The sequence below is a fragment of the Aphelocoma coerulescens genome, chromosome 2 (assembly GCF_041296385.1).
Source record: "Aphelocoma coerulescens isolate FSJ_1873_10779 chromosome 2, UR_Acoe_1.0, whole genome shotgun sequence".
In the NCBI taxonomy this organism is placed as follows: domain Eukaryota; kingdom Metazoa; phylum Chordata; class Aves; order Passeriformes; family Corvidae; genus Aphelocoma; species Aphelocoma coerulescens.
In genome coordinates this window covers 40,876,611-40,903,940 of record NC_091015.1, presented here as the reverse complement: position 1 = coordinate 40,903,940, position 27,330 = coordinate 40,876,611, and the positions used below count along the sequence as shown (strand labels likewise).

Genomic DNA, 27,330 nt, shown 5'->3' with positions numbered 1-27,330 from the left:
CGCGCTCCCTCCCGAGCCCCAGAGACCCCCGAGCCGTGGGGCTGAACCCTTCAACGCCCCCTCGGGTCCATGGCTCTGGCCCCGGCCCCGGGTCCGTCTGAAAGGCACAGCGTCCTTGGGCACTGAGCGGATGGTTAAGGAGTAAAGCGGCTTCATAACATCACCTCAGGACATTCCACCCCTTATTCCATACCGTCTGCACAATGCCCAAATTAATACATTTCAACTTTAAACACACACGTTTATACATATATATACAGCTAGGAATTGGATCTCTCGGGCAGGTCCCTTGACTTTGTTCTTTTTGATGGCAGAGCTGGCTTCCAGGAGAATCTGGATGATCTTCTTTCCCAAATACCTCTGATGCTGTGTTCCCCCACACAATGATGTCATCAATGTACTGCAGATGTTCTGGAGCCTCACCCTTTTCCAGTGGAGTCTGGATCAGTCCATGGCAAATGGTGGGACTGTGCTTCCACCCCTGGGGCAGCCGGTTCCAGGTGTACTGCACACCCCTCCAGGTGAAAACAAACTGAGGCCTGCACTCTGCTGCCAGAGGAATGGAGAAAAACCCATTTGCAATGTCAGTGGTGGCGGACCATTTTGCTGCTTTGGACTCCAGCTTGTATTGGAGCTCCAACATGTCTGGCGCGGCAGCGCTCAGCAGTGGAGTTACTTCATTCAAGCCACAATAGTCCACAGTCAATCTCCACTCCCCCTTCTGACCAGCATCCAGGCCAAATGGGGCCTTGAGTGAGTGAAGTGGGCCTTGCTGACCACCCCTTGGCTCTCCAGCTCACCAATCATTGTGTGGATGGGAATCACAGCATCTCTATTTGTCTGGTACTGCCATCAGTGCACTGTCGAGGTGGCAATTGGCACTCACTTCACTACCTTCAGGAGCCCAACTGCAGAAGGATTCTCAGTCAGCCCAGGCAAGGTGTTCAATTGCTGAATGCCCTCTGCCTCCACAGCAGCTATTCCAAAGGTCCACCTGAGTCCCTTTGGGTCTTTGAAATATCCACTCTGGAGAAAGTCTATGCCCAGAATACACGGGGCCTCTGGACCAGTCACAATAGGATGTTTCTTTCACTCTTGTCCAGTTAGGCTCACATCGGCTTCAAGCAGTGAAAATGCTGCAATCCCCCTGTCACTCCAGAAATACAAACCGGTTCTGCCCCCACATGTCTCGATGGAATCAAGGTGCACTGCGTGCCCGTGTCAACCAAGGTTTCGTATTTCTGTGGTTCTGATGTGCCAGGCCATCGGACACACACTGTCCAAAAGACACGATTTTCCCTGGCCTCTGCCTGGCTAGAGGCAGGGACCCTCTAGTCCTGGTTATCATTTGAACCTTGAGCTGTTTCCCTTCTGGTGGAACTCCCTCTCTCAGCATTACCATCCTTCAATTCATGTACCTGTGCTGCCAGGACAGAAGTTGGTTTTCCATCCCACCTCCTCATGTCTTCCCCATTGTCACACAGGAAGAACCACAGTTCAGCTCTTGGGGTGTACCCTCTCTCCCTAGCCATGGGACGTCTGCTTCTGGTAACAGGGCCTCTGGTCTGCACGGATGCGATTTGGAGAAGGCCCTCTTTCAGCTCCTTCTGAGTTTCTGATAAGTCTTGTCCATCCTATCTTCCATCCTCTGTATGGTCTCTGACAGACTCTTCCACAGCTGCAATTCTTGCTTGTGTTGGGCTGTGCACAGTGTCTGCATACACCCGGAGCCTCCTCACCATAGAACTCACTGTCTCATCCCCATCATTCCATGTCATCATTGCCAAAGCAGGGGCCTGTTCTGGTGGCGCGCGTCGGGCAAGTTTCAGCGATACCACCGGTGTACATTTTACCATGTCAGGGCTCCTAATTGCTTGGTCACCTGAGAATATGATCTCTATCACTGCCAGTTCTCTCAGGCATTGAATCCCTTGTTCCATGGTTTTCCAGGGGTTTAGCTGCAGCTGGAGATCTTTCCAGCACGGGTATCTTTCCTTCACACTTCTTAAGAGCCATGTCCAGAGACTGAGAGCTTCAGGGCCCCTTGTCATCGCTTGGTCAATACTTAGGTCGCATGACAGGGATCCCAAATGCCTTCATTGCCATCCAGAACTGTACCATCGCCTGCAGCATCCCAGATTTGGACCATCCAACTTAATATAGTTTCATCAGGCCATGGGGTGTAATCTTTCCTTAGGGTACAAAGGCTCTCTATGGACAGGGACTCAGTGATGATTTCAGCTTCAGATTCCTCTGCTGGCTGTGAAGGTCCTGGCTGCCTGTCATCATCCACTGGGCAAATGGATTTGGCTTTGTGTTTCTTTCACTGGGCAGGGGCAATCGTTATTGGTTTAGGCTCCCCATCTGCTTTAGCTGCAGCCAGAGTGACTGGGGTGTCTGCAGGCTTATTCTCCTGCTCCTCTGGCTGTATCTTCTGCCCTACAGTATCTAGCAGGATGCGGTAAGCATTAGCCAGGACCCAGCACACGGCAATGAGCTTTTTCTTTTCATCCGTGTTGTTATCGCAGCTTTCCTTCAGATACTTCCCCACCTCAGCTGGATTCTGAACTCATTCAGGGGGAAAATTCCAGGCTACTGGGTCAGAAAACTGCTTCAGCGTCTGGCCTATGTCCTCCCATACCCCACACCACTTAGGATTTTCCACAACTGGGGCAGGTGTCTGGGCAACCCCTCTGGAAATCTCACCCCTTATTTTAGAGAGAGACCACATAGAGGAACCCTGCTAGATAACATCATTAAAAAGTGGTATCTTTAACGTCCAGGGGAAACTGGACACTTTCAAAAGGTGACGTGCCAGATCTGAAGAGGAAGAAGGAGATGAAGGGCTGGGAATTATCATCCCCTGCTTTGCCCCTAACAAACTGGGTGTAATTGCTAATACATTCCAAAAGGAAACTACCAAGGCCAGGATGGAAAACAACATAACATACACATTCTCAATGGTTTCCATTACTTCAGCCAAACTTTGAGAGGTCACTAACACCAAGCATATTAAAATGGCAGTCCTGATTCTTATTCCTGACTTACAAAAGGTGTAAGCCAAGGACCTGACTGCCCATAGCTGTGGACATGTACTTATGGCTAAGTTCCACAGAAAAATTATTAAACAGCATGGTCTTACTGCTGTGAACTCACTCCAAAAGTGAGTCAAAGCAAAATGGTTTTTTCCGCTTTCACATGCCCCTTAAGTTGGGCACCAAATTTATGTCTCAGTTTTGGAGACAAAGCTTAAGGAGGAAACACTCCAGAGTGAGTGTCTCCTCCAAAGGGAAAAGGGCCTCCCCTTTTCCTCCACCAATAAGACAAGTGGGTCTCAGCAAGTGGAAGTGGAAAAAAACAAACTGTTTATTAACACCAAACAAAACCAGGGTAGAACAGGGAAAAAAAAACCTCAGAATACAACAAATTCTGGGAGAGGGAACAGCCGGGGCCACCCATAGGCTCCCTGGATCGGCGAGGACGGAAGGGAGGCAGTGAGGCAAGGGGGGAAGGGAAGGGAAAAAGAACAAGACAAACCAACAGAACCTTTTTTCCCGGTAGCCAGAACACAAAAGAAACCCAAAGAGCAGCACAGCACTCCCAGCGCGCTCCCTCCCGAGCCCCAGAGACCCCCGAGCCGTGGGGCTGAACCCTTCAACGCCCCCTCGGGTCCATGGCTCTGGCCCCGGCCCCGGGTCCGTCTGAAAGGCACAGCGTCCTTGGGCACTGAGCGGATGGTTAAGGAGTAAAGCGGCTTCATAACATCACTTGGGTTTTGCTGAGATCATGTGATAAATACAAATGTCTGCTTTGAAAGGATTTTTTTCCTTGCCTCTTTGGGGTGATGTCCTTCCTGGCAGAGAGCAGTGAAACTGTATATCATAGGTGAATGCTTTTACTGGGTTGGATATCAGACTTGACTTTACATTTTGCTCCTGGTCTGCTTAGATACACTAGAAATACATTTTCCTGTCTGTGGAGTAGAGTCCTTTGAAGGACTGGAGTTAAAAGTACTGTAAGACTTATGTACATTTAAATGTATGTCTTCTAAAGAGTTAAAAAGATTAGATTTTACCTTCTTAAGTACTGGCAGAAAATATGTTTAGTGTTAGAGAGGAGCTGGAATTTGCGTCAACTGGAATTTGTGTTTTTCCAGAGTAATATTGTATCTGGTAATAATGTTCACTACCTGTGTACAGTTGGTCTTGAGAACTCCTTGAAGTATGGATATAAAAACTGTAAAAGTTTCACAGGACTGACATCTCACTGTGAAATTTCAGTGGGGGTTGCATTTTTGCAACTTGTTTTTTATCAATTTCCCATCCGCTGTCATTACATTCTGTATGAAACTGCAAAATGATAGGATGCAGTGTGTCTTCTGGCAATGGTCTGAAAATGTGAGGATTTCTTTGTGAAACAAAGTTTAGTTTATAGTAAACTCTGATAAATAGTAACTTGTGATGGAAAATAGTTGTTGAAATAGCTGTCATACTTTAATGATAGAAATTGCTTATAATATTTTTATTTCAGTCACTGCCAGAAGCATCCATATCCAGCTATGCTACCAGCTTGAAAGACAAGACTGCTTTGATTTCATCTCTTTACAAAGTAATTCAGGAGCCACAGAGTGAAGTGAGTATTTTGGATCTCTCACCCAAAACATAGGTCTGACATAACACTAGCAGAATGAAACCAAGACCTTGCATGCTAGTTAATTGATGAAGAGTCGCCTTCAGAAAGTTTGTTCTTAGCAATGACATACTATCATGTGAAAAAAAATTGTAAGTTTTGTAGCCTGCTGATTGTAGGTAATCCTGTAGGTCACATTCATGGACTTCAGGACTTGGATATAGAATAGAGAAATACATTAAGGAATTGAAAAGATGTTTGTGTCTGACAGAATTCTTTCTGTAATTATCACTTGAATGTGGATCTCTAGGTGTCAGAAGCTTGTCTATTACAGTGGAAGAGAAAAAAGTTAGATAGGTTAGCTATCCTTTTTAAATTGTTCCTTAGGTTTTAGGTTCTTTGTTGTTTGAAATGCATCCAATATAAAGACATGGATTTGTACAGTGGATGTACCCTTACTAAAATGATGGTAAAATACAAAAAAAATTGTGGGGAAAGGGGCAGGTTTTCTCAGTACCTGTACCAAGAAGGTTCCATATCCCATGACTGCCCTTGTTTAAAAGTGTCCAGGTGTGTTCAGAACATCCTGAGCCGAGTTTAGTTGTGTGTTGTTAACTGCTTTCTACCATCCAGAAATCCTTTTGTGCGTTATTTTAAAATTGCACCAAATCCTTGATTCCTCTTCTGAAAATACCCAAGGCATCTTTCCAAAGTTTGAGATTATGCCAGTACTAAAGGTCAGAGGATAAAATGCTTTCAATTACATGCTTTTAGAGAGAATGCTGATAGTGACACTCCCAGGTTGTCCAGCAAAGAACAAATGTAATTTTAATTTGCTGCTCAGAAAGGCATTCTGAGTCATTCCAACTACTGAGTCAAGCCTGTCTGGTCTTCAGAATGTGTATCAAAATGTAAATTAATCAGATGAGTCTCCCTGTTGATAGCCTAATTAATACTTTCATATGTTCTTTGATTTCTTACTAGTTCTGGCTATCACTATGTTTCTCAGGGGCCTTAGTAGCAGGATTCTGCTGCTAATTCTGCTTGAAAAGGTTCTTGGGATAATTCCAGGGACAAGGTATTTCTCTGTTAGTGAGACTTTGAATTGAAATGAAAAGCCGGTGCTGACACTGAGTGTTGGGCTGTCTTGGGAAAAAGTCCTAACATCTTTTTTGGGCAGTTCCCCAAGTAGCTGTTGTTTTGGGGAAGAGGCTACTTGGATCTTTCCACATTGTGAAAATAATCACAAATTAGCAGTTAAAAAGAAGAGTAATATCTTTTAACTGCTCTTTGAGATCTGTTTGCTGCATTGTGTAATGTCAGCTTGCTGTCCTCTCTTATCTCATGGATGTGTGCTGCAAAGGGGAAGGATAATGCCTCAACACTGCAAATACTGCTGGGTTTAAAAATGGACAAACAACCCCATTTGTACACCTTTGAATATATGTACTTATAATAATTATCAGTACTGTAAAATTGTCATTCATCTTGTTTTGTGGGATGGATGTGTTCTTTTTTTTAAGTATTTGAAAAGTAATAATGTGTATTTGCATCTGTAACTGCATTTTCCTGCTAGTTCATATTTTCTTTTCATATGGGTTGTTTTGGCTTGCTTTTCCAAAAAAATTAATTACCCATTTGTAAGATAAATGTACTACTTGTTTAACATCCACTGCATAGTAGCTGTGTTAGTAAAGACTATGTTACTTTTGAGGTTCCTGGGCCACTACTAGGTGAAAATCAAAGGAGTCTTCAGAAGATGCAAAGATTTAAGGGACTTATAATTGACTAAAAACTCCCAACAGTAAAAAATAATTAAATAAATATGTGACAGGTTTTTCTTAAAACACTGAAGATTTTTTGCCTTTTACTTAAAACACTCTTGCTGTCTTTTTAGATAGGAGCCATGCAGGCATTTGCATTAGGAAACAGCAAGCGTTTGGAGTGTCTGACACACTTGGGTGCAGCTTAAAAGGGAGAGGGATGAAATTGCTTGGACATTCTTCTGTTCCAGCATTAAAAAATGTCTCATACCTTTTAAAACTTTGCAGTTCAAAATGGTATCTTGAAACAGCAACAGTCATCAGTGTGTTTTGATATTAGGCTGTAGCATGTGGTGGCATTTTGAGGAAGAAAACCTGGTTTTGTACTGATTACGCATTAAATGTGCTGATACAAAGCTGTCTCAAGTGAGATAACGATGTAAACATGGATACCTTTCACAGCTATTTATGTGCCTTTTAAAGTTCAAGCACATCATTCAGAGCTGATACTTCATTACGGGAAGGATGCAAATTGTGTGAAAAATGTAAGTTGAAGATGGAATGCAGATCTGCTGGTAAAGTTTTCTAGAAGGATCGTTTCTGTACTGCTCTTAAAACTGGTGACTAATTTAGCTCAGCGTGGCTTTTTTGCCTTTACTGTAGATTTTTCAGAGATGGTTTTTCCCTAAGTGAAGCTATATCTCTTAGAAGCTAAAAGTTCCTCTTTTTTTAGAATGGATCAGATTGTCCCAGATTACTTCTTAAAAAAGAACTCAAATCTGCTAAGATCTTTCAGTTTCAGAAGTAACTTTGGGAGGTAAGAAATGTTGACTTGACTTTTTGTGTGTTCAGGAGGAAAAGCTTAAGAAAGCAAGCAGGTATTTTTCTAGCACGGTCTTCTGGTGATTTTGCCTCCTTTGCTTCAGTAAAGGGATGAATATAGAATTGGCTTCCTTATTTTTCTACAAACTTACTATACTAAAACTAAAGTTGTGACCTAGACAAATAGCAGAAGTGAGTTTAGTAGTTCAGCTGGCTTTCAAAGTATCTGCTGATTTGACAATATTTTCTAACTGGAGAAAATTAGGGAATCTCCTAATTTCCATACATTGACATGTGGTGGTTAACACAGTGCTTCGTCCTTATAGCAGAGATAGGTGGTAGCACAAGAAGGCACATTAAATCCAGGGACACAGTGCAGGCTGATAGCATCATTGTTTTAAAATCTTTTTTTAACTTGATCTAGCTCAGTGCATTACACCCATTTGTATCTTAACTTAACAAATTTGATTCTAAAATTACTCTTGAGCTTCCCATTTCTGTCTCAAATGTATAAATACATTGAAGCTTCTAGAAGATTTTAATGAGAGTGAGAAAATAAACTAATTCTGTGTTGTGTAGTAAGTTTTTGTAATACTTGGAATTCAAGTGTTATACAGCTCTTGTCACTAGGTGGGTAAAGCTTCTAGCAATTTTGGTGTATTTTTTGACCTTGTGACCTTTTGTTCAGGTATTTTCCTGTATATTAGAGAAATTGCATGGTATGAGGTATGTGATAACTGTCCTCTATTTGTGCCTTTGAGGCTGGAGGAAGTGAGTCAAAAATGAGGCAAAGCAGCCACTGGAAGTTTTTATTCACATGGGATGAATGGCTTTACGTTTATCATCCAAAAGTACACTATGGGCATGAAGGTTTGTAAGGTGACTTGAGCAGTTATTGTATCAGTCACTCCCTAATAAATGTCATTTTTATCAGTTTACAGTTTTGGCTAAAGGATTGATCCAGACAAAGTTGCAGATTTTTGTAATGTTTTATTCATTCACAATTGTAACTTGTATTTCAGCTTCTGGAGCCAGTTTGCCATCAGCTCTTTGAGTTCTATCGCAGTGGTGAGGAACAATTGCTACGGTTTACACTGCAGTTTCTGCCAGAATTGATGTGGTGCTATCTTGCTGTCTCAGCCAGCAGAGATTTGCAGAGCAGTGGATGCATAGAGGCTCTTCTCCTAGGAGTTTATAACTTGGTTTGTATTTCAAGATTTTGTTTCAGAATTGAAATGAAGTGATTATTTCAGTCTCAACTCTTCAAATTAGTGTCCGTCAGAAATGTACAACACGAACTTTCTATTCTTTGGTCAATATTTTCTCTGCTTCTTCTGTGGTTCTTAAATTTTTTATTACTTATTTCTTGGTATGGTGATTAAAGTCACATTCTGCTTGAGAACTTTTCAAGGCACTGCTTTTGAAATTGTTGCCCATATTTTCTGTATTTTGACTATCTAGACTAAAACCACAAGAAAATTACATTCAACTAATACTTGATTGCTGAACAGATTGCTTAGCTTTGAGAAATTAAAGGTCTCCATTTTGAAATAACCTTGACATTTAAAAAATATTTTACATGAAAATATCCTGTTTGTTGCTAAATCTATGCTTTGAAGAACAGAATTAATAAGGAACCCTTAAAAGCACCATATTTTAGTCTTTTTATGGTTATTTTAAAATACTTAGTGTTTTATTATGTCTGTTGGGATTCTTGTCAGTGTAGTTTCTTCTGGTTGTTTTAGGAAGGCTTTTTGTGAAGTGAAATAGTGATGAACTTCAAGTCTCCTCATTCTGAAAATCTGGAGAAGGCAGCTATCCATCTTCTAGAAATAATCACAGGTGTCTTCACCAAGCAAGTGAAAACGTTTTTTTCACCCAGGAGTCTAATTTAAAAGACCTGAGCCTTGTTCCACTCCTCTTGAGGCAGAGTATGGGCTTCCTGCCTGTTTCTGTATGCTTAGTTGTATCTGATGAGAGGAACGTTCCTGAAAAGCTTTTGATCTTATCTTATGCCTTAAGGCGATTCACTCCTTTATATATCCATGATGAAGTCATGGAATAATAAGATGGTTCATGGATGTGGCTGTAATCACTTGTTTTGCTCCCAGAAGAGATTACATTTACAGTTAAGATTGAAACCAGTCTGGTAGCATCCTCTCTTAGCTGTGAACAGTTTCTTTCTCAATTAGTAACTCAGCTTTCCATCTCCAGCTGCCTGGGGTCATAAGAATTCCACAGCAAGCTTCTCTAGGAAGCTGTAGATCAGTGTGACTTTTGGGAACTTTTTTCCCCATTCTGCTTTAAGACATAATGAATGCTTCTGGTAAAACAGTGCCACAGCACTCACACTGACTTCTTCCCTGCTGTTGATGTAGTATAAAATTTATAACAGAAAGAATCATGATGGTATTGTTCTTTAGTATAGAGGTTGAAAAGGTAGTAGGTGACCTGCTTAGATACTTATTTTCTCTTTAACCAACTACTTTATGTTTTCAAAAGCAAGAGGAAATGTGAAGCCTAATATAAATAATAATTCCTATGTAAATATGTACGGTGGACTCTTGGAAACTTAACATGTTCAGTTGGAGTCCTGCAGTTTCTTACTGAAGGAAAACAAAAAATGAAAAATAGTGCTTAGAATGATTTTAAATTGGTTACATTGTGAGGGGCATGGAATTATTGTGGCTGAACCTTGAGATCATGAACTGGTTTGTTCTACCTTCAGCTTAGGGACTGTGGTAGTGCATGCAGTTGAAATTTTTTGCTTTCCTAGCTGTAGTTTTCAGGGCTTTTTTTAATACACTTCAGATCTTGAAGTGCACTCCTGAAACTTAATTACAAATTTGATTAGAATGAAGAATACAAATATTAATATTTTTAGAAGTTTGGATGTAGCCATTTTCTTTTCATTTCTCTTGTATTTTGAGGAACATCTTTTCCACATTGATGCAGGAACAATATTAAAAACTAAAGTATTAGTGGTTTATGTGGAGAGTGGAGGAGCTGTGCAGGTTTTCAGAAGAAACAGCTCTTTGTGCCTTTTTGATCCTTTTCAGTCTTCCTTTACCACTTCATATTTTCTTTTAAGACAGGAGATTTAATAATTACTATGTGAAGCTAGACCTCCAGCCTTCCAAGGCATGGGTGTTAGGAAACACTGAAACTTCTCTCTAATTATTGCTTCTGGATATATGAAATCAGCTGCTGAAAATTAGAGAAAAGTAAAATCTAGCATGTGGTGTTTGTTACTGGTCAAGTCTGCTTTGGCTCTTTGGAAGTTTTTCATTTGAAATACTCCAGTGCTCTTCTGTGGTGCAAAACCACATCTTGTTTTGCCTTACCTATTAGTCTACTACTGTGGTGTCATCTTTCAGGAAAGTAGCTTCTCTAAACTTTGCATCCATGCTTCTTTTAATTCCATAGAGAGTTATCAGACTTGGGCTTTTGCAAATGCTGTGGTCTGCTGCTGTCAAACCATATGAGGCTGCCATCATTCCAGAGCTGTAATATTTCCAAAACAAATTACTTGTAGAGTGATTACTTGATGGTTAATAGTTTTCAGGACAGAACTATTGATTGTTAACCTTCACAATTAGTAAATAGTGTATAATTAAAGAAAGATAATGCTGTTTAAATATGATGTTTCCTGTTAGTGTTTTTAAAGTGGATTATGTATGCAAATGGATGTGCCCTTGGCTAGTTATTTGAAGAGTTTTCATAAACAAACAAAATGTGCTGTAATAGAAAGCAAATAGATAATTTCCAGCTTGCAGCTTGGATTGTTACAGTATCCCTATCAGTCCTTATAATAGCATTTAACATTTTTGGATGTCTGTTTTCTGTAGTACGGTGTAACCATTGGTATCTTCTGTCTTTTTCAGGAGATAGTTGACAAAGAGGGACATAGCAAAGTGCTGAGTTTCACAATTCCATCTTTGTCCAAACCTTCTGTCTATCATGAAGTAAGTAACACCTACAAAATGAAGTTCCTGATTGAGAAGGGCAGTATGCTTTGGAGGCCTGTTTGTTAAGAACAAAAGTGAAAAGTAGTTTTAACATGTTGTATGATGACATAGGAACATGTTTGTCAGATTTCTGAGTACTGCTAACTGGTCTCTGAGGCCTTTCCAAGATTGAATAGTCATAATTCCAATACCCATGCAGCAAGTATGTTTTTTGTTTTGTTTTTTTTTTTTTTTCTGAAGCCATATACCTTATCTGGTGTAAAATGACTTCTCTAAACAGTCAGATAACCTTAAACCTGTAGAAAATTTATACATAAATATGGTGACACTTATTATTGTCTATTTTCATTTGCATTATAGCAAGATTTAAGGTGGACATGCTCTGAATGACCCTTTTTTCCTTTAGCCTTCCAGCATTGGCTCCATGGCTCTCACTGAAGGAGCTTTGTCACAGCATGGCTTGTCCAGGGTTGTGTACAGTGGACCTCATCCTCAGAGGGAGATGCTGACAGCCCAGAACAGGTGAAATTGTATCACGGGATTTTGTTTGAGAGTCCGTAATGGATCTGAGCTTCTAATTTTTAGTATAGTTGTAGACTGAAGGAGAATAGGTGTATGTTGTGTTTTGTCATGTGCTTTTTCATTTCTAAACACGTGTAAATGTAGATGCAGGAAGATCAGCAGGGCATGTAGAGGAAAAGCTTCCTCAGTTTTTGATTTTATTGAAATGCAATGCCAAATCTGTTCAAATAACTCTTAAAAATTCCATGTAAACTTGTTTTCTTTTAAAGAATAAAATTGGTAATGGAATTCCAATGTTTCTTTCAAATCCCAGGTTTGAAGTGCTGACTTTCCTTCTGCTCTGTTACAATGCTGCCTTAAGCTACATGCCTGCAATGTCTCTTCAGTCATTGTGTCAAATTTGTTCAAGGTAATTTCTGTAGGTTGTTTACACTTAAAATGGTATTTCCAACTTGAAAGGCCATCAGTTTGGACTTTTTCTGTAAAAACAAGCTTCGAGTTCCCAAAGGCTGCTTTTAAACTTGGCTTCTTTTCATAAGTGTTTACAGCTGCATTATTTACTATTGAAGTATCTCTTATGTAACTTTGGGTTGAGACCTCAAAATGGGGAAACGATAACCTGGTTTATATGCAGGTTAAGCATCTTCCTTAAGAGAACTCGAAGGGAACTGTTTTTTTTCTCTAATAACAGCAGTTGTAGTTCTGTTAACTAAAGAAAACCAGAAGCATCTTTTAAAACTATGGTGTATTTTGCATTGCAAGTTTGCTAAATAAATTTGGATGCTGTGCAGGTTGAAACTTTCTTGAAATTATAGTAGGTGTTGAAACTAAAAATACATCAATTTTTATGGATACGTTGAGCATTTCCAAAATCTTCTGTTGCTTCAAAAAAACAAAATAACAACGCCAACACCCCCCACCCCGACCTCAAAACAAAACAGCTCAGCTTTAATTACAGTGCCTATTTTTTGATCAATTTCTTTTTTCAAATAAGAGAAATGGGTAGTAAACATGTTTGTCTCTAAATTTTCAGAAGTGGACTGTAGGTTAAGGGAAAAATTAGAATGCTCTCCTTAACCCAGGAAACCCAAGAGACCCAGAAGTCAACTGCAGCAACTTTCTTCTAGTTGTACTTCCTAGGCTTCTCTCACAACTAAAGCATGATAATGTTTTGCCTGTAAGATTTCCTTCTCTTCAAAGGAGGCAAGAAACCTTGGAGTGTTTGGCAATATTTACAAGAGTCTTTGCAAGATCTCTGTTAGATAAACTGCTCTAAAATATGAGGTAAAACATGTTTAGAAGCTAAGGACTGAGGAAAGGAGGCTGATGTTGCTTATTCTGCTTGATGAAGTTTTGATTGTATTTGGAATAAATAATTTTTAAAGCATCCAAAAAAAACCACAAGCAAGTTACCAGTAGATGCAAGCAAGTCTTTCTACTTCAAAATGTTGAATGTTTGGGTACTGAATTATTTAATGCTATACAATTTAACTTCTTTCATAGTTCTTCATTCCTGACTGGTTTTGTCATTCTTGTTTCTCTGCTTACTGAAAATCTTACCCTGACAGCATATTAGAATAGACAGCATGTTAGAATATGGGGAATATGTGTCAGAAGTCCAGAATATCTTTAAGTGTCTTGTTTGGATGTGGTGGAATTTATATTCTGCTATTTAAAGATACAGAATAACTCCATTAATTGGTTTGAGTAATGTGGAATTTAGGGATTTTTCTTTTAAGATCTACAATGAATGTGCTTTCTTCTAGGAAGTCTAATTCAATTTTTATCACTTTCCTAAATTACAAACATGGATTGTCAATATGAAAACTACAGCACAAAGTATTTTGTGCTGATCTCAAATAGTAAATCCAAATTTTTTACATTGGGGCAGTTACTAAGTTTCTTTTCATAAGAATGTTATCTTACTTGTATGTCATTCTTGCATTTTTAGAAGAAGTAACTCAAGTCTTCTAAAAACTAATCAATACTGGTGAAGTATTGAAAGTACATAAACCACAAAGGTGGTTCCACAGTATTTGCTAATGACAACTATATGATTTCTTTAGAATTTGTGTCTGTGGATATCCTCGCCAGCAAGTGAGAAAGTACAAGGGAGTCAACAGCAGGATTCCAGTTTCATCTGAATTCATGGTGCAAATGCTAACAGGGATCTATTATGCCTTGTAAGTTGTTTTTTTTTTTTTTCTAATATGCATACAAAATTGAGAAATGCCAGCCTAATTTGTGTACTTGTTCAGACATGCTACCTTGGGGCCATTTCATTTTCTAGTGGGCAGATATGTCTAGCAGTAAGGTCCTTGGGAAGAGACAGTAGCTGGATGAAGTTACCTGTGTCATGCTGGGAAAGATGGTTAGAGCAGCACTTGATAGGTGTAACTGCTGATGGGAAGAAAATACTGTAAAAAGCCTTTTCCAGCCATTGTCTGCTGTCCACATCTTTGCAAGGTTAGTTTTGACATCAGTCTAGTTATAGAAAAGGGGTTTTATTTTTTTTTCTGAAATGCTGATGTCATCTACCATTTGATAGTCATGTTAATATGTGAAATTAATTTCTTCCTTAATTACTTTCTTAGTAACTGAAATAATTGGAGACTAGTAATACAAGAGTACTCAAAAGGTGGAGTAATATTAAAAATTCCTGTTTGTTTTTCAGAATATTTCATGAGTAGCTGATCAACAGCTAATAATATAATTTTTAAACTGCTTGGAATGGCCAGTGAAAATAAAACTTCAAAGTCTGAAGTTTTGAAGATGCTACTTCAAAGTTCTCTAAATAGCAAGCTTACTGCTAACAAACACAAGTAGTTCCAATCCTCTAAACTGAACTCTCAAGGAACACCAGATATGTGAAGGCTGTGTGACCAAGAAGGTTGATCTGTTGATGCTTATTATTATGTATAATTTTACCTTTGCAGTTATAATGGAGAATGGGATCTGGCTCGTAAAGCTATGGATGATGTTTTGTATAGAGCACAGCTTGAACTGTATCCAGAACCTCTGCTGGTAGGTATTTTATTTCAGCAGTTTGTTGAGTAAAATTTTTAGCTTGGGAAATCCTTCCTGTGACCATGCATGATACAAGATGATACCAGGAACCTAAACCTGTGCTTGTGCACACAGCTCGGTCTGTAAGTGCACACACTACACAGGGCTTTTCACTCCACTTAGTTATGGTGTCATGTTTCCTAGTGACCAAGCTGTTTTCAGTAGGATACTTCTGAGCCTTCAGAACTAAGATAATAGTGCAGCAGAACTCTGAAGGAGTAGCAACATCTGGAAACTAGAAACTTTGTTTTAAGAAAGTGGGAAGTGTTAGTTCTGAGAGCTAATTGCAGCCAGCATTCTTTATAGGCCACGCGAAAGGGGGGGCGTGCTTTTTGACCATAAATTGGAATTGTACAGAGTATTCTTCTTGAAATAGTAAGAATCTCCAGCAGAATTCTTGTAAAATTTGGACCTTTGTGATAAGAACTTAAGTGCATCTCTTCTGTTCTAGGTTGCTAATGCAATAAAAGCTTCACTGCCTCAGGGTGCCATGAAATCTAGTAAAGAAGGTACAAGATGCATTCAGGTTGAAATTACACCTACTTCATCCAGAATATCAAGAAATGCAGTGACTAGCATGTCTATAAGAGGGCATAGATGGAAAAGGCATGGTAAGAAACACATTTTGCAATGAATTCTTTTTCCATGGTTTTAAAATAATATTGAGAATTTTATTATTTCACATATTTATTGCTTATAGGCAAGCAGCAACTTGGAGAATTTTATTTTCTTGGCTGGTGAATGGGAATCTCAGTACAGTTCAGATGAAGTATATTGTTTATTTACTTAACCATGGTTAAAAAAAAATGCAGCACACACAAACCCTTTTTGTTAAAGGGAGGTGTACACAATTACTGCTCTCTTTGAAAATGATGTTCCTGCTTTCTTCTGGAAAGTAGTTTCTAGTACTTGAAGCAAAGTAATATTTAACAGCTTTATCACAGAACCTCATCTGTCTTAAAGTACTTAAATAAAAATTGGAATTAAGGGTAGAGGGATAAATTACAATGTTTTGGTGTTGTGGTTTAACCCCACACAACAACTAAGCTGCATACAGCCACTTACTCACTCCTACAGTGGGATGGGGGAGAGAACTGGAAGAGTAAAAGTGAGAAATCTTGTTGAAACAAAGCCAGTTAATGAGATAAAGTAAAAGCTGTGCCTGCAAGCAAAACAAAATGGGTAATTAATTCACCACTTCCCATGGGCAGGAGTTCAGCCATGCCCAGGGAAGCAGAGCTCCATCATGCCTAACAGTTACTTGGGAGGACAAACACCAAATATCCCCCCTCTTCCTTCTTCCTCCCCTAGCTTTATACACTGAGTATGATGTCACATGGTCTGGGATACCCCTTGGGTCAGTTGGGGGCAGCTGTCCCAGCTGTGTCCCTTCCTACCTTTTTATGCACCCCCAGCCCGCTCACTGGTGGGGTGGGATGAGGAGCAGAAAAGGCCTTGGATCTGTGCAAGCACTGCTCAGCAGTAAGAAAAATACCCCTGCATCAACAAAATATCAACACAATTTCCATCCCAGATCCAAAACACAGCTTCATACCAGCTACTGTGAAGAAAATTGACTCTGTTCCAGGCAAAACCTATGTATTTGGGCAAACTAGTGTAAGGGCTTCCACAAAGCAGAACACGAGTCTGGGCTGAAAAGCAGGAAAAAGTGGTGCCGAATGTACTGCAGAAGCTTCAGGTGAAGGAAGAGCTTCAGGTGAAGGAAGAGCTTCAGGTGAAGGAAGGAGCTGCTGGACCAGCGATCAGAATTGGCAATGGCCTGTTCTCTTGGGATTGTAATCCTAGTAATAGGCTAAGTGTGTGAGTGTAGATAAGACTGCTTTTCTAATAGGTTCACTGAAGATTTTTTAGTACCATTAAAATTTCTGTAGGATGTGTACTCTGTGAGCTTTTGTAGCATATGGACAGTTCAGTTAGAAAAATTTTGCCAAGTTACTTGTCATAAATTGGCCAAGAGGTAATTCAGGTAAGGGTTGAGAAACACTTGGTGGTAGAACACATTTGTGGTGGTAGTACCAACAGTAAGCTGCCAGAGGGGGGGAAGGACAAAGAAGAAAGGTAAAATAACCAAATTTTATTTCAATTAATCAAAAACTGCTTAAAACTATCAGACAAACCAGAGGAGCAAAACATTAGTGTCTTTAGTGAGTTGGAGTAGCAGGTCATTACTGACATCTCAAGGCTGCTAAGGACCATTTTATTTTTGTTTCTTCAGCCTTAAATTTATTAAGCACGGACTGTTGACCAGATGTGAGAGAACTGTATGCTGTCTTAGCTTTTAAATGGACAAATGTCATCTGAAGCTTGGCAATTTTGTTAGGTATTATTTCTGAGTGGTTTTGATGCTTGTTCAAGTGAGATGGTGGAGGGTAACACAGATCAGAGATACTGAGTGCTAGCTCATCCAGAGAAATTGAAAGGGTATTAAAATAAACGTTCCCTTTGTGTTTACAGGAGACCAAAATGTTACAAAATGAGTATTGGAGACATCCTTATAAGAATGCAAAATTTTCAGCAAATACAGAAATAGAGAAGTTTTTACAGTTACTGCCTCCTTGCAGGGAGTGTGGCTTGGTGAAGTTCAAGGAGAAAAGTGTGGGACAAGTGTGCCCTGCAGCAGATAACAGGAAGGTGAAAGGGAAATGAGAATGCCAGTTGAACTCAGAAGTGGGGTGGAATGCTGTGTTTTATAAGAGTCTTACAAAGTAGGACAAGTTGAGAGAAGCAGCAATAATCTAGTTAGGGTGATCCAAGCAAGGAGTAGTCAGTGTTCAGGGATGAAGATTGAAGGACTTTTTCAAAACAGCTCATGTGAACATTTTGTTTGGGTTTCTGAGAAAATGCTGGATTTGTCTCAACAGTGGAGGATTTAATGAAGAGGAAGAAAATCACTTGCTGTTAGGGTGGGTTGGAGTGGAATGTGTGGCAGGTTGTGGGAGTAGTGGTAAATTTGAAGCCTGTGCAAATATTAGGCTAATTTAGAGTCCAAAGCTGAATCTGTGGTATCTAGCTAAGTGACTGCCAATTGTGTTGTTTCAAATGGTAAATGTTCCATGCGTAAATCACTTTGGTGAATCTCCTCAAAATTTTCATTATAAAATCTTAACAAAACTTTGGTTTGTGACTTGGAAAGCCTTTTTAAAGTCAGAGTGGATGGTATCCCATTTTCAAAATTCCTACTAACCGAATTCAGTGCCACACAATTCCTGAGGAAAGAAGGGTATGAAATACATCTTCACGGTCGGCGTGCAGAAAGAATAACAAGGCTTGTGCTTAGATATCCTTGCTTGAATTAAAATGAATACTGGAATTGGTAGAAATTAGATGACAAATCTTGCACCTCCTGACCATTATTCTCTCTCTCACAGTGTAAGGGGAAAAATGTATTTGGGGGGTTATTCTTATTTTTAATATAATAAAAATGAGTCTAAATGGATTAGGAAGTCAGAGGAGACAGCTGAGAGGTATTTGATGTTATACATTATGTGGACTCAGAGATCTGATTAAGCAAATTATCTCTTGGGGAAGCAAGGGCAGCAATTTTCAGTCACTAATTGTGTGTAAAATAAAATAGAAGAATCCCAGTGAATCACATTTCCAGCTGAGAAGCATGGGCTTTTTTTTCTTTATCTTTTAAAAAATTAATTTCACTATAAAAGTTTTCAGACATTAGATCTTGCTAGCCTTTGCTAGAACTCTAGATTGAAGTAAGTTTTGAATAAAGCTTAAGATTGACTCTTCTTGGGATACTTAACCCTGTAATTTGTTCATTAAGAGCACTTACTTAAAAGGACTTTTTAAATTCAATTAGTATTGTGAATTCAGACTTTACAGATAGGTACCTTAGAGGTACTAAAGGTGAGGGTGATTTACAAAATGGATCCATCTAATCACAAATGGGTAGCATTTATAGAGTGAGCTGATACTAGCCACTACTTAGCAACAAATTATTTAGTGCTGTTGGATTGCCTGTAAATTATCACAGCGGAAGGGGAGCATTAGCTCTTGTGTGTAGAGGTGTGTGTAACAGAAACACTCTGATGTAACAGGCTGAGAAGAGCTAACCACATGTTGGTAAGATAGGTAACACAAGAACAAAGACGTCAACTAGCGAAGAAGGACAAGAAGTTACTTTTTTCTTCATTGCAGAAATTGACTTTCATGTAGTACACAGGGTTTAGAAATACTAGTCTTTGAATTCTCTCTGTGGAGAGAATTTTCTTACTTTTTTTTTTTTAAACAGTATTAATTCCTGAAATAATTGTAACTTGCAAGAATCTGAAATTAATGCTAATCTTGGAGTATAAGCCTGATGCTTTTATGCTAATTAAATATGCTAACACAGTTGTGCAGGACATGCCGCTTGAGCTTGTGGGGGTTAAAATGGAATTACAATCTGAATGGGCAGTTTGCCTTTGCAGACTGAGGTAAATAATTTGGGCAAGTGTAGTAAAAAGGTAGACTGTAATTTTGAATTAAGTTTTAGCAGTTAGTAAACATGAAATGCATTTATCAGGGTTGATTGTACTACTCAAAGCGTTCTGAAATGTGACACCAAATTCATTTTCCTTCAACTGCTATGGGTATATTTATGTTAACATTCAAACTGACATAATTATTCAGTTTTGTCTCTACACTATCCAGCAATGCCCTTGGTTTTCTCTTTTGCTACATTACCTTCTGCACTGGGTATTAATATCTCTCTCTCCAAGGCTAGACCCCCAGAGCTGTCTAGCTTGAAAGCAGCGTTATCTTCACAACCAAGCACTATGAAGCTGAGAGTTTGGTTTGGATGGTTTTAAGAGCTGTAAAATAAGGAGAGTTTGCTGCTCTAAAGGGCATGGATTGTGTAGTGTTATCCCTGCCCAGAGACTGTAGGTGTTATGGTAGACAGTCTTAATGGGAGTTGAGATACCCAGCATCCCATTTTTTCCATTAGTTTCCTCCTGTAGTCAGTTAAACTTGGAGAAAGGTGTATTTCCTTTAGATGTAATGATAATGAGTAAAACTTAAGTTTTTGGGGTTTTTTTCCTCAGTCCATTGTAGCAATGGTTACACAGCTGTGGGAATGCAGCAATGGTGGGTAAAGTGCTGATACCACAGCAAGATGTTTTGTTTAGAAATGCACACCACCAAATAACAATAACTGTCTGTTGCTTTTATACAAAATCTTTTACAAAACAAAAACAATCTTCTTGTTTTTCTGATTCCTGCTGTGTGCTCTGAGTCTTCTTTCGTTGGAGTTGGATAATGGGTGCTTTTCTGCTCTTGGTGGGGAAGGGACTGACAGTTAAACTCTGTTCCGTCCTTCTCTCTCTCTGGGGCAGCAGGAAGGAGTTCTGAAAATTGCCATAGGCAAGGCACATGTTCTTCATCCTGGTGAATTTAGAGCACTGAGGCCAGTCAGAGCATTGGTCTTCTCACTAACCTTTCTGCTCCTGTGTTTTTAGGAAAAAAAGGCTATATTTGATGGTGGTATCGTTATCACAATTGTTTATTTACATCATTATTATTGCAGTTCATGGTGCTCCTTGTTACCTTTGCTACTAACAATAGAAGACTTTTGCAGAAAGTGCTGTTAGGAGTAAATGGTTTTATTTTGAGTTTCCTCCCAAATACCAGGAATTTAGTGGCAAATAGCATCAGTTATTAATGTAATTTCCTTTGGATAGTGCAGCTTGTTAAATAGATACTTTCATTGGTCATTGATTAGTTAGAAAGACTTATGATGATTAGAATTTTCAGGTAAAATAAGGGATAGCTCTTACACCAGGGGACACTGATGTCCATCCCTGCCAGAATAACATTCTGGCTCAGTTGTGATCAGTGCAGACAGCACAAAGGTAGTGAAAAGCCCAGTGCTGGAGCCCACCTGACCTAGAAGTACACTGTGCCTACACAAGAGTCTTCAGTGAGGGGACAGGAGGAAGAGGGGATCCCCTCGAGTTAAAAGCATTAGAGATGCCACTGTGAAAAATGATCTCATTGTAAATTCCTCTGGTTTTGGACTTCATACTGTCAGTTCAATGTGCTGCCAGCTTCTGTCATGTGCAGTAGCAGACTGGCAGTGTAGTCTGGGTGGTCCTTATTTAATCCTCTGGTCTGAAAGAGCTGCGTTACAAATAAAACAGAGATTCAGCTGAGCTTTATTCTGAGCTGTGCATTTTTAGTCTTGTGAAGTTTCTGTGCCAGGCGTTCTTCTCCACTAGTTTTTCTGGGGTATCCAGAAATATCTTTCTGGTTGAATATAGTTTTTTGAAATGTAGGAAGAAAATGGAAGTCAAAGTGTGCTTGAGTTGGCTTAGTTGTTTTACTGTTAGTTTTGAGGCTGACCGTGGTGCAGCATCGTGACATTGTACGTGTAGAATTTCTGGTCTTGAATGATAATACATGAAGTCGATATGCCATTTCATTGTAAAAGTAAGTTTCACTCTAGCATGGTGATACAGAAAATATAGTCATAAAAGGGAATTATGAACTCTTCTTTGGTTTCTGTTAATCTGATTCATGACCCTCAGAAATTTCAGTTTTGAAAGTCCAAGTGTGGGCCTTTCCAGTGTGTGGTGCAGGCTAGTAACTGGAAGATTGAAGACTGCAACTTTAGAAATAAAGCAAAGTTCCATACTTGCTAATGTTGCTAATTAACAAGAGGTTAATATGTGTACATCTGCTTTAATTTATAATGCTTAAGTCATCTGTATCTATTGGCTTTTGTTTCATGTTTTGTTTCAGACATCTTTTGTTTGTTTTTTTTCTTATCCATCTTTAATTCTAGAACAACCAGAGAATGGTAATGATGCTACTGAATTGGGCAACTTTATCATACCTGAGATTAGTGTCACAAGTGTGGCTGGAGAGAGGACCGGGAATGGGGAAAAGAGCAGAGCTCTAGCAGAGAATGATGTTCAGCATTTACAGGGAGTACAGGAAACAGCTACAGATCCTAGAACTGACAGCAAAAGCATGCCAGAAATCAGGAGGCAAAAATCTGTAAGAAAAATGATGGAGGATGGAATAAACTCATCTGGCAGAGTGCAGTTTTAGCAGAGCACTTGTAGCTGCACTCTAAGGTACTGCTGTTGATTGAAAGGGTCACTGCTGCATGTTTCAAGAATTAAAGTATGCAGTTAATATATTTGCATGTGTAATAACACAGTTGCATGTATTGCACACAGCTTTGTCTGTGCCACAGATGATAATGACATACTTACAAGTAGATCTATTTAATCTGGAAAGATACACCAAGACTCAACATACCTTTGAGTTTATTAAGCATATTTATTTGAGTTTACAAAATCCAGTGATCAATGGTATGAAAAATCCATCAAAATGGATGTAAAAGCTATCTTGCTATGTAACTCAGATTTCCCAAATTCTACCTTTCACGGTGTACTGGAGATCTCATGTGGTGCTTGAGTTTCCAGCTGGTACCACCAGACCTGTGATGCAGAGAGTGACCTTTCAGTCCTAAAGCATTCTTGGGTTGCTAAACATGCAGGTGCCATATTGGGTGTCCTGGGGCATTGATCACATACCTCTGTAATTAACAAGCTTTGCCAAATTGTGTAGTGGATCACTTGCTCAAAATGAGATTTACACTTTTTTTTTGTTGTGTATGGTACTTTCTAATCTCTAAGTTTCTAATTTCCTGCATGAATTAACAAGACTGCATTTCTTTTTTTTTTTCCCTTTCAAAATCACAACAAAATGAGATTGGGGGCATGCTTTTTGATGTAGTTAATGCAGCATTACGTGCTGTAACTCTGTATCCTAATGAACCTTAATTCCAATATGTCATGGAATAGGTAAGTGTTGTCTTCTGTTCTCTGTTCTATTGCTTTATGGCTTCATGCTTATAAATATCAAAATTGAGCAATATGTAAAATCGATGTTTGTGAGACAGTCAGTTGCTAATTTTTTATTTCTGCTTCTATCATACAGATAACTCTGAGTTAGCAATTGAAGAAGAACTGATAGAAGTATCTGAAACCGATGAAGGGTTTTACTCCAGGGCTACTTCCAGTACAAGTCAGTCTGCCCTATCTAACAGCAGCACCACGAGCAGCAAGAACCTCTTAGGGAAGAGCCAGCGAAGGTCTGGAGGAAGCAAACCTGGAGGAAAAGAAAAAGAAGGGGAAACCTGCAGAGAGCACTTATCACGAAAACAAACTCAGAGAGCCATGAGTGAGAATCTAGAGCTTGTCTCTCTGAAGAGACTGACACTGACAACCAGCCAGTCCCTGCCTAAGCCTGGCAGCCATAGCCTGGCCAGAACGACCACTACTGTGTTTAGTAAATCCTTTGAACAGGTCAGTGGTGTCACAGTTCCAAACATTCGTGGTGGTGTCTCTGGTACAGAGGCAAACAGGTTTTCAGCTTGCAGTCTTCAGGAGGAAAATTTGATATATGGAACAGAAAGAACAGATCTTCCTATTTTAAGCAAACAACCTAATCAGCAGCGACCTCCTAGTATTAGCATAACTTTGTCAACAGATTGATAATAAATTGGCCAGTATGAAAAATAAATTACTGAGACTTTATCCTGATATTGGTACATTAAGCTCTTTAATATGCCATACATTACTTCCTTAAATCTCAAACCCGTAAATTCTCACTTGGCTCATGTTTGACAGTAATAGTGAATAGACAACAGTTATAATTATTTTGAGTCAATTTCTGATAGCTTTACAGCTTCATGAAAAGTTTATACCTTCACCAACTGAACAAGCATTAATTGGTTGGTTGTCACTGACCAAGGTGTGTGGCTTCTTACAGATGTACAATGAGGGAACAAATAGAGCCTCTCTCCCAGATTCTGCTTTTTGCCTACCACTTGGCATAGGCAAAACTGCAAGTACTTAGGGTTCTTTTTAGGAGGAGTCTTGCAGTATTGTCATGCAATTTTGGAAGAGCATTGCAAGAACAAACATTGTCATACTTTAGCCATGAGCAAGCTGTGCTTACATGTAAGGTTAAACTAGAGGCATCACTTCAGTGTTTGATGTTCTGGTGGCTTTTGTATTGGTAGTTAGTACATGTTGCAATGTTCATACGTCTTTATGCCTGTGTAAGTCCAATTTTAGATGCGTTTTGGTTTACCTGTATGTCTTCAAAACTGGGCCTAAAGTAATACAGCAGCAGTGCTTGTGGCTGGGAGTTATTATCAATTGCTATAGTAGTCACTCTTTAGATTAAAAATTACGCAACAGACTCTTGCTTTAGGATTCTTAAATACCAGTTCCAAAACTACCCACTGAAAAGTCGGTCATCAGTATTTTTATTGTCTGTGGGGAAGAGATGTGCTTATGTACCAATGTTAGGTAGAAATATGAGCCCTTTGCACTGACTCAAGCAAATCAGGAGTGTGAATGTGCTTAACATGAGTTTCGTGCTTGAGACTAAGAGAATACTACCAAAGGATGTCTACTTTCAGTAACTTGCAAGCACAAAGGGAAATTACAATGTAAATATAACTAGCACTGTAATTCGTAGGGTTTTTTATATCTATTATTTTTCTAGTTTAAAATTCTAAACCAGCAACCTGTTCAAGGTTTTACCTAACCTTTAACCTTCAGTGAGTTTGACAATAACTTTTATAATGTTGAGATTTTAATTAAAAATGGACATTAAAACTTCTTATGCAAAAATCTGAAGCAGCAGTAGCTGACAAAACCACTCCAGTAGCAGTTATTAGCTGATGAACAGACAATATATTATTATGAATGGAGAAACAGGATGAAGATCTAAGGCATAGTTGCTCCCAACTGTCCAGATTTCTGCAGCTGTTAATCCATTATTGTCAAGAACATTGTTAAGAAAAACAAACACTAAAATTCTGGTAGACTTTCCCACTTGCGTGGAGATAAGTTTAGATACTTCTTTTTGACTTAAATTGAAGCACAAGTAACTTTTAAACAGCTAATGTTATTCATGTTTATAGCAATTAATAAGTTGGTTAATTAATGAAAAGAGTAAGTAAGTTGTATAGTTGTTCTAATATGACCAGAGACTGGATGTGTACATTTGTGAGAATTCACCAAAGTACGCAGAACAACCCCATCAGCCTGTAGGTGTTGGTATTTACCTGAGAGCCCGAGTTCAAAGGGATGTGCCACAATTTCTTGTTCTTCATTTCGTTGTGTGACGCTGTTCTATTCCAGTAATGCAGTACTTCACCTTTTTACAGTGAAGTATTTTCCTAATTTTACATGAAAACTTGTATTCCTAATGGATAAACTGCAAATTGCCCTGTTTAGTTTTTAATACTTTGGCCAGTGAGAAAAACTGGTTCTTCGAGGTTGTTTTTGTAAATACTTCCTACAGTAGAAAATCCAGCCTTTTTTTAATAGGTTTTTCTGCGATACACATTTAGAGCATTTGCTTCACATTGACTCATGCATCTGGCTGCTGGACATGTTTAACCACGAGCAGCAGCAGGGTGTTAGGCAGCTGATAGTAGGCATTGGCTGTCTCTACACACACTGAATGTAGAGCTCTTCCTTCTCTTGAAATTGCATCTAGATGTTGGAAAGAAACAACCTGCTGAACTTACAGCAGTTTCCTACTCCACTTTTGCAGGATCTAAGAGTACGCTGGAAAAAAATTGCAGTAATTTAAATTGATGTAAACTAGAATAGATAAATAAATTTGCAGTAGAGAAATATTTGTTATGGTATTAGTTGTGAGGTAGTGTTGAGGGGCTAGAATTTTTGAGAATTCTACTGGTTTTGGTTTGTTTCATTTAATTCATAATTGTTTGTTACCTCCATGGTAGACACTCTTTCAGGCTGGGTATTGGTATAAAAGATATTTATTATAGTAGGAAGATTTAGCTCTAAATAATTAGGATTTCAAATTAGGATCTAAAATGCCATAAAGTATAGATATGCAGCATAATGTTTCCAGTACTCTTGGCTACAAGCCAAATGATGTTGAAATGAAGTTAATTTATCCTTTTATTTTACCCAGCTGGTCTGGCTTGAACCCAAGACATAGGCTTGTATTGCTACAACTGAAATAACATAAATCTTCATGCTTTTTTGAGAAAATGATGAAAGGTTCTTGGTACTAAAGACTATTCTGTCCATACATATATGGCTTCTTATAAACACATATGTATTGCTCTCTGGAGCACATTACCCAGTGAGTGTGTTTTTGTGACTGACATCACACCTTCCTACTGATCAGTCTAAAGAATTTCTTTCCTGAGTACCAAAACTTTTGAGTTGTGCTTCTTTCTTTTCTCAAAAATTGAAAAGTTCACAATGAAAACAAAAAAAAGGCACAATAAGGGAAAGTGAGGGCAGAATTATTTGTTGTCCAAATATCCATGGTGCAGGATTAGGAGAGGGGTGGGGAGAGGGAAGTAGGGCAGGAAGCAGATATTTCTAAAATTGTCAGACTCTGGGGGTTTGAGCATTATACAATCACTTCAGACTGTCAAATGGAAAATCTTTGTTAAAGAAGTAGATGTCTTCTAACAGTGTAAAGGAAACCTATTAAGACACCACATATTACAGCCTGCCTGGGAGTGGGTAGTTCTGATGAATACCTTCCAAACGTACACAGCTGCACCATTCTGCAGGGAAAATGTTATGTAGGAGTGAATCATCTCACATTGTAACAAGAGAAGTTGTTTCAATGCTGGCGTTTATAACTGACCTTACTGTTCTAAATCAGAGGGCACTGTTTCCAAGGATGGCTTTGAACAGCAACACTTGCAAAACTCATTGAAGCTAAGAATTATTTTTGTTGTGAGAATATGTAACATTTGTGCAAAAAGTGTATGGCCTCTCACCACTTGCTGTAGAACTGCAGTGACTTTTCTGAATGGATTTAAATGTCTTGAATTGCCTTGATTACCTAACAAATTTGAAAGGTACAGAAATACAGAGCTATTTTAGCCACACTTTTCTCTAAGGAGGTTTTCTATGAGAAATTCTAGAAATTTCTAATGTAATTGTCCAATACCTTTTGCCAGTGTTTGAGGCTTACAGTGCTGTAAATAGATGTGTAATATATTGCCTTTTGTATTTGTATAATTCTACTTCTAAGACTAGATGTGCACATTTCTTGATATTCCCTGAAGTCTGTGGAATATCTGCATCAGTCTATAGATGTTGATCTTCACATGAGAACCTGGATTTAAGCAACTGCCACACTTTCATTCTTCAGCTCATTATGTGACACTGTTTTAGTAGCACAGTTTTTCACCTTTTTTGCATTGAAGTGTTCTCTTAATTGTACATGAAACTTACATTCCTAATGTATAGGCTACAAGATTGTCTTTTTAGTGTTTAATAATTTTGGCAGTAAAATAAATTGGGTTTTTTTGAAGTTGTGTACTTTTGTCAATACTTTGTACAGCAGAAGATTTTGCATCTTTACACTTTGTTGAAATACACGACATAGCAACGTATTTGTTCAGTTTTCATTCTACACATCCAGAAGTCACATTAAGGTTGACTGCATTACTTAAAATATGCTGAATACCCATTTTATACAATGGATGCAAATGCAAATGCAGCCCTCCTGTCAGG

The 27,330-nt window shown here is 38.9% G+C and overlaps 1 protein-coding gene across 9 annotated transcripts in view; it reads left to right on the top strand.

Annotated features, from left to right (window-relative positions):
- The window catches only part of HYCC1 (hyccin PI4KA lipid kinase complex subunit 1), a 47,708-nt gene extending 20,581 nt beyond the window's left edge, over positions 1–27,127 (top strand). For 5 of the 9 annotated variants that reach the window (XM_069007098.1, XM_069007099.1, XM_069007101.1 and 2 more), the window contains 9 exons: positions 4,531–4,632; positions 8,237–8,416; positions 11,099–11,179; positions 11,589–11,704; positions 12,018–12,113; positions 13,771–13,887; positions 14,641–14,728; positions 15,222–15,381; positions 22,733–27,127. In XM_069007098.1, the coding sequence (XP_068863199.1) occupies positions 4,531–4,632; positions 8,237–8,416; positions 11,099–11,179; positions 11,589–11,704; positions 12,018–12,113; positions 13,771–13,887; positions 14,641–14,728; positions 15,222–15,381; positions 22,733–23,289 (1,497 nt within the window). In that variant the 3' untranslated portion in view covers positions 23,290–27,127. Of the gene's footprint in view, positions 1–4,530; positions 4,633–8,236; positions 8,417–11,098; positions 11,180–11,588; positions 11,705–12,017; positions 12,114–13,770; positions 13,888–14,640; positions 14,729–15,221; positions 15,382–21,566; positions 21,862–22,732 lie in introns of all 9 variants that reach the window. The other 4 variants (XM_069007103.1, XM_069007104.1, XM_069007107.1 and 1 more) reach the window with 3 other exon arrangements.
- The last annotated feature ends 203 nt before the right edge of the window (positions 27,128–27,330 follow it).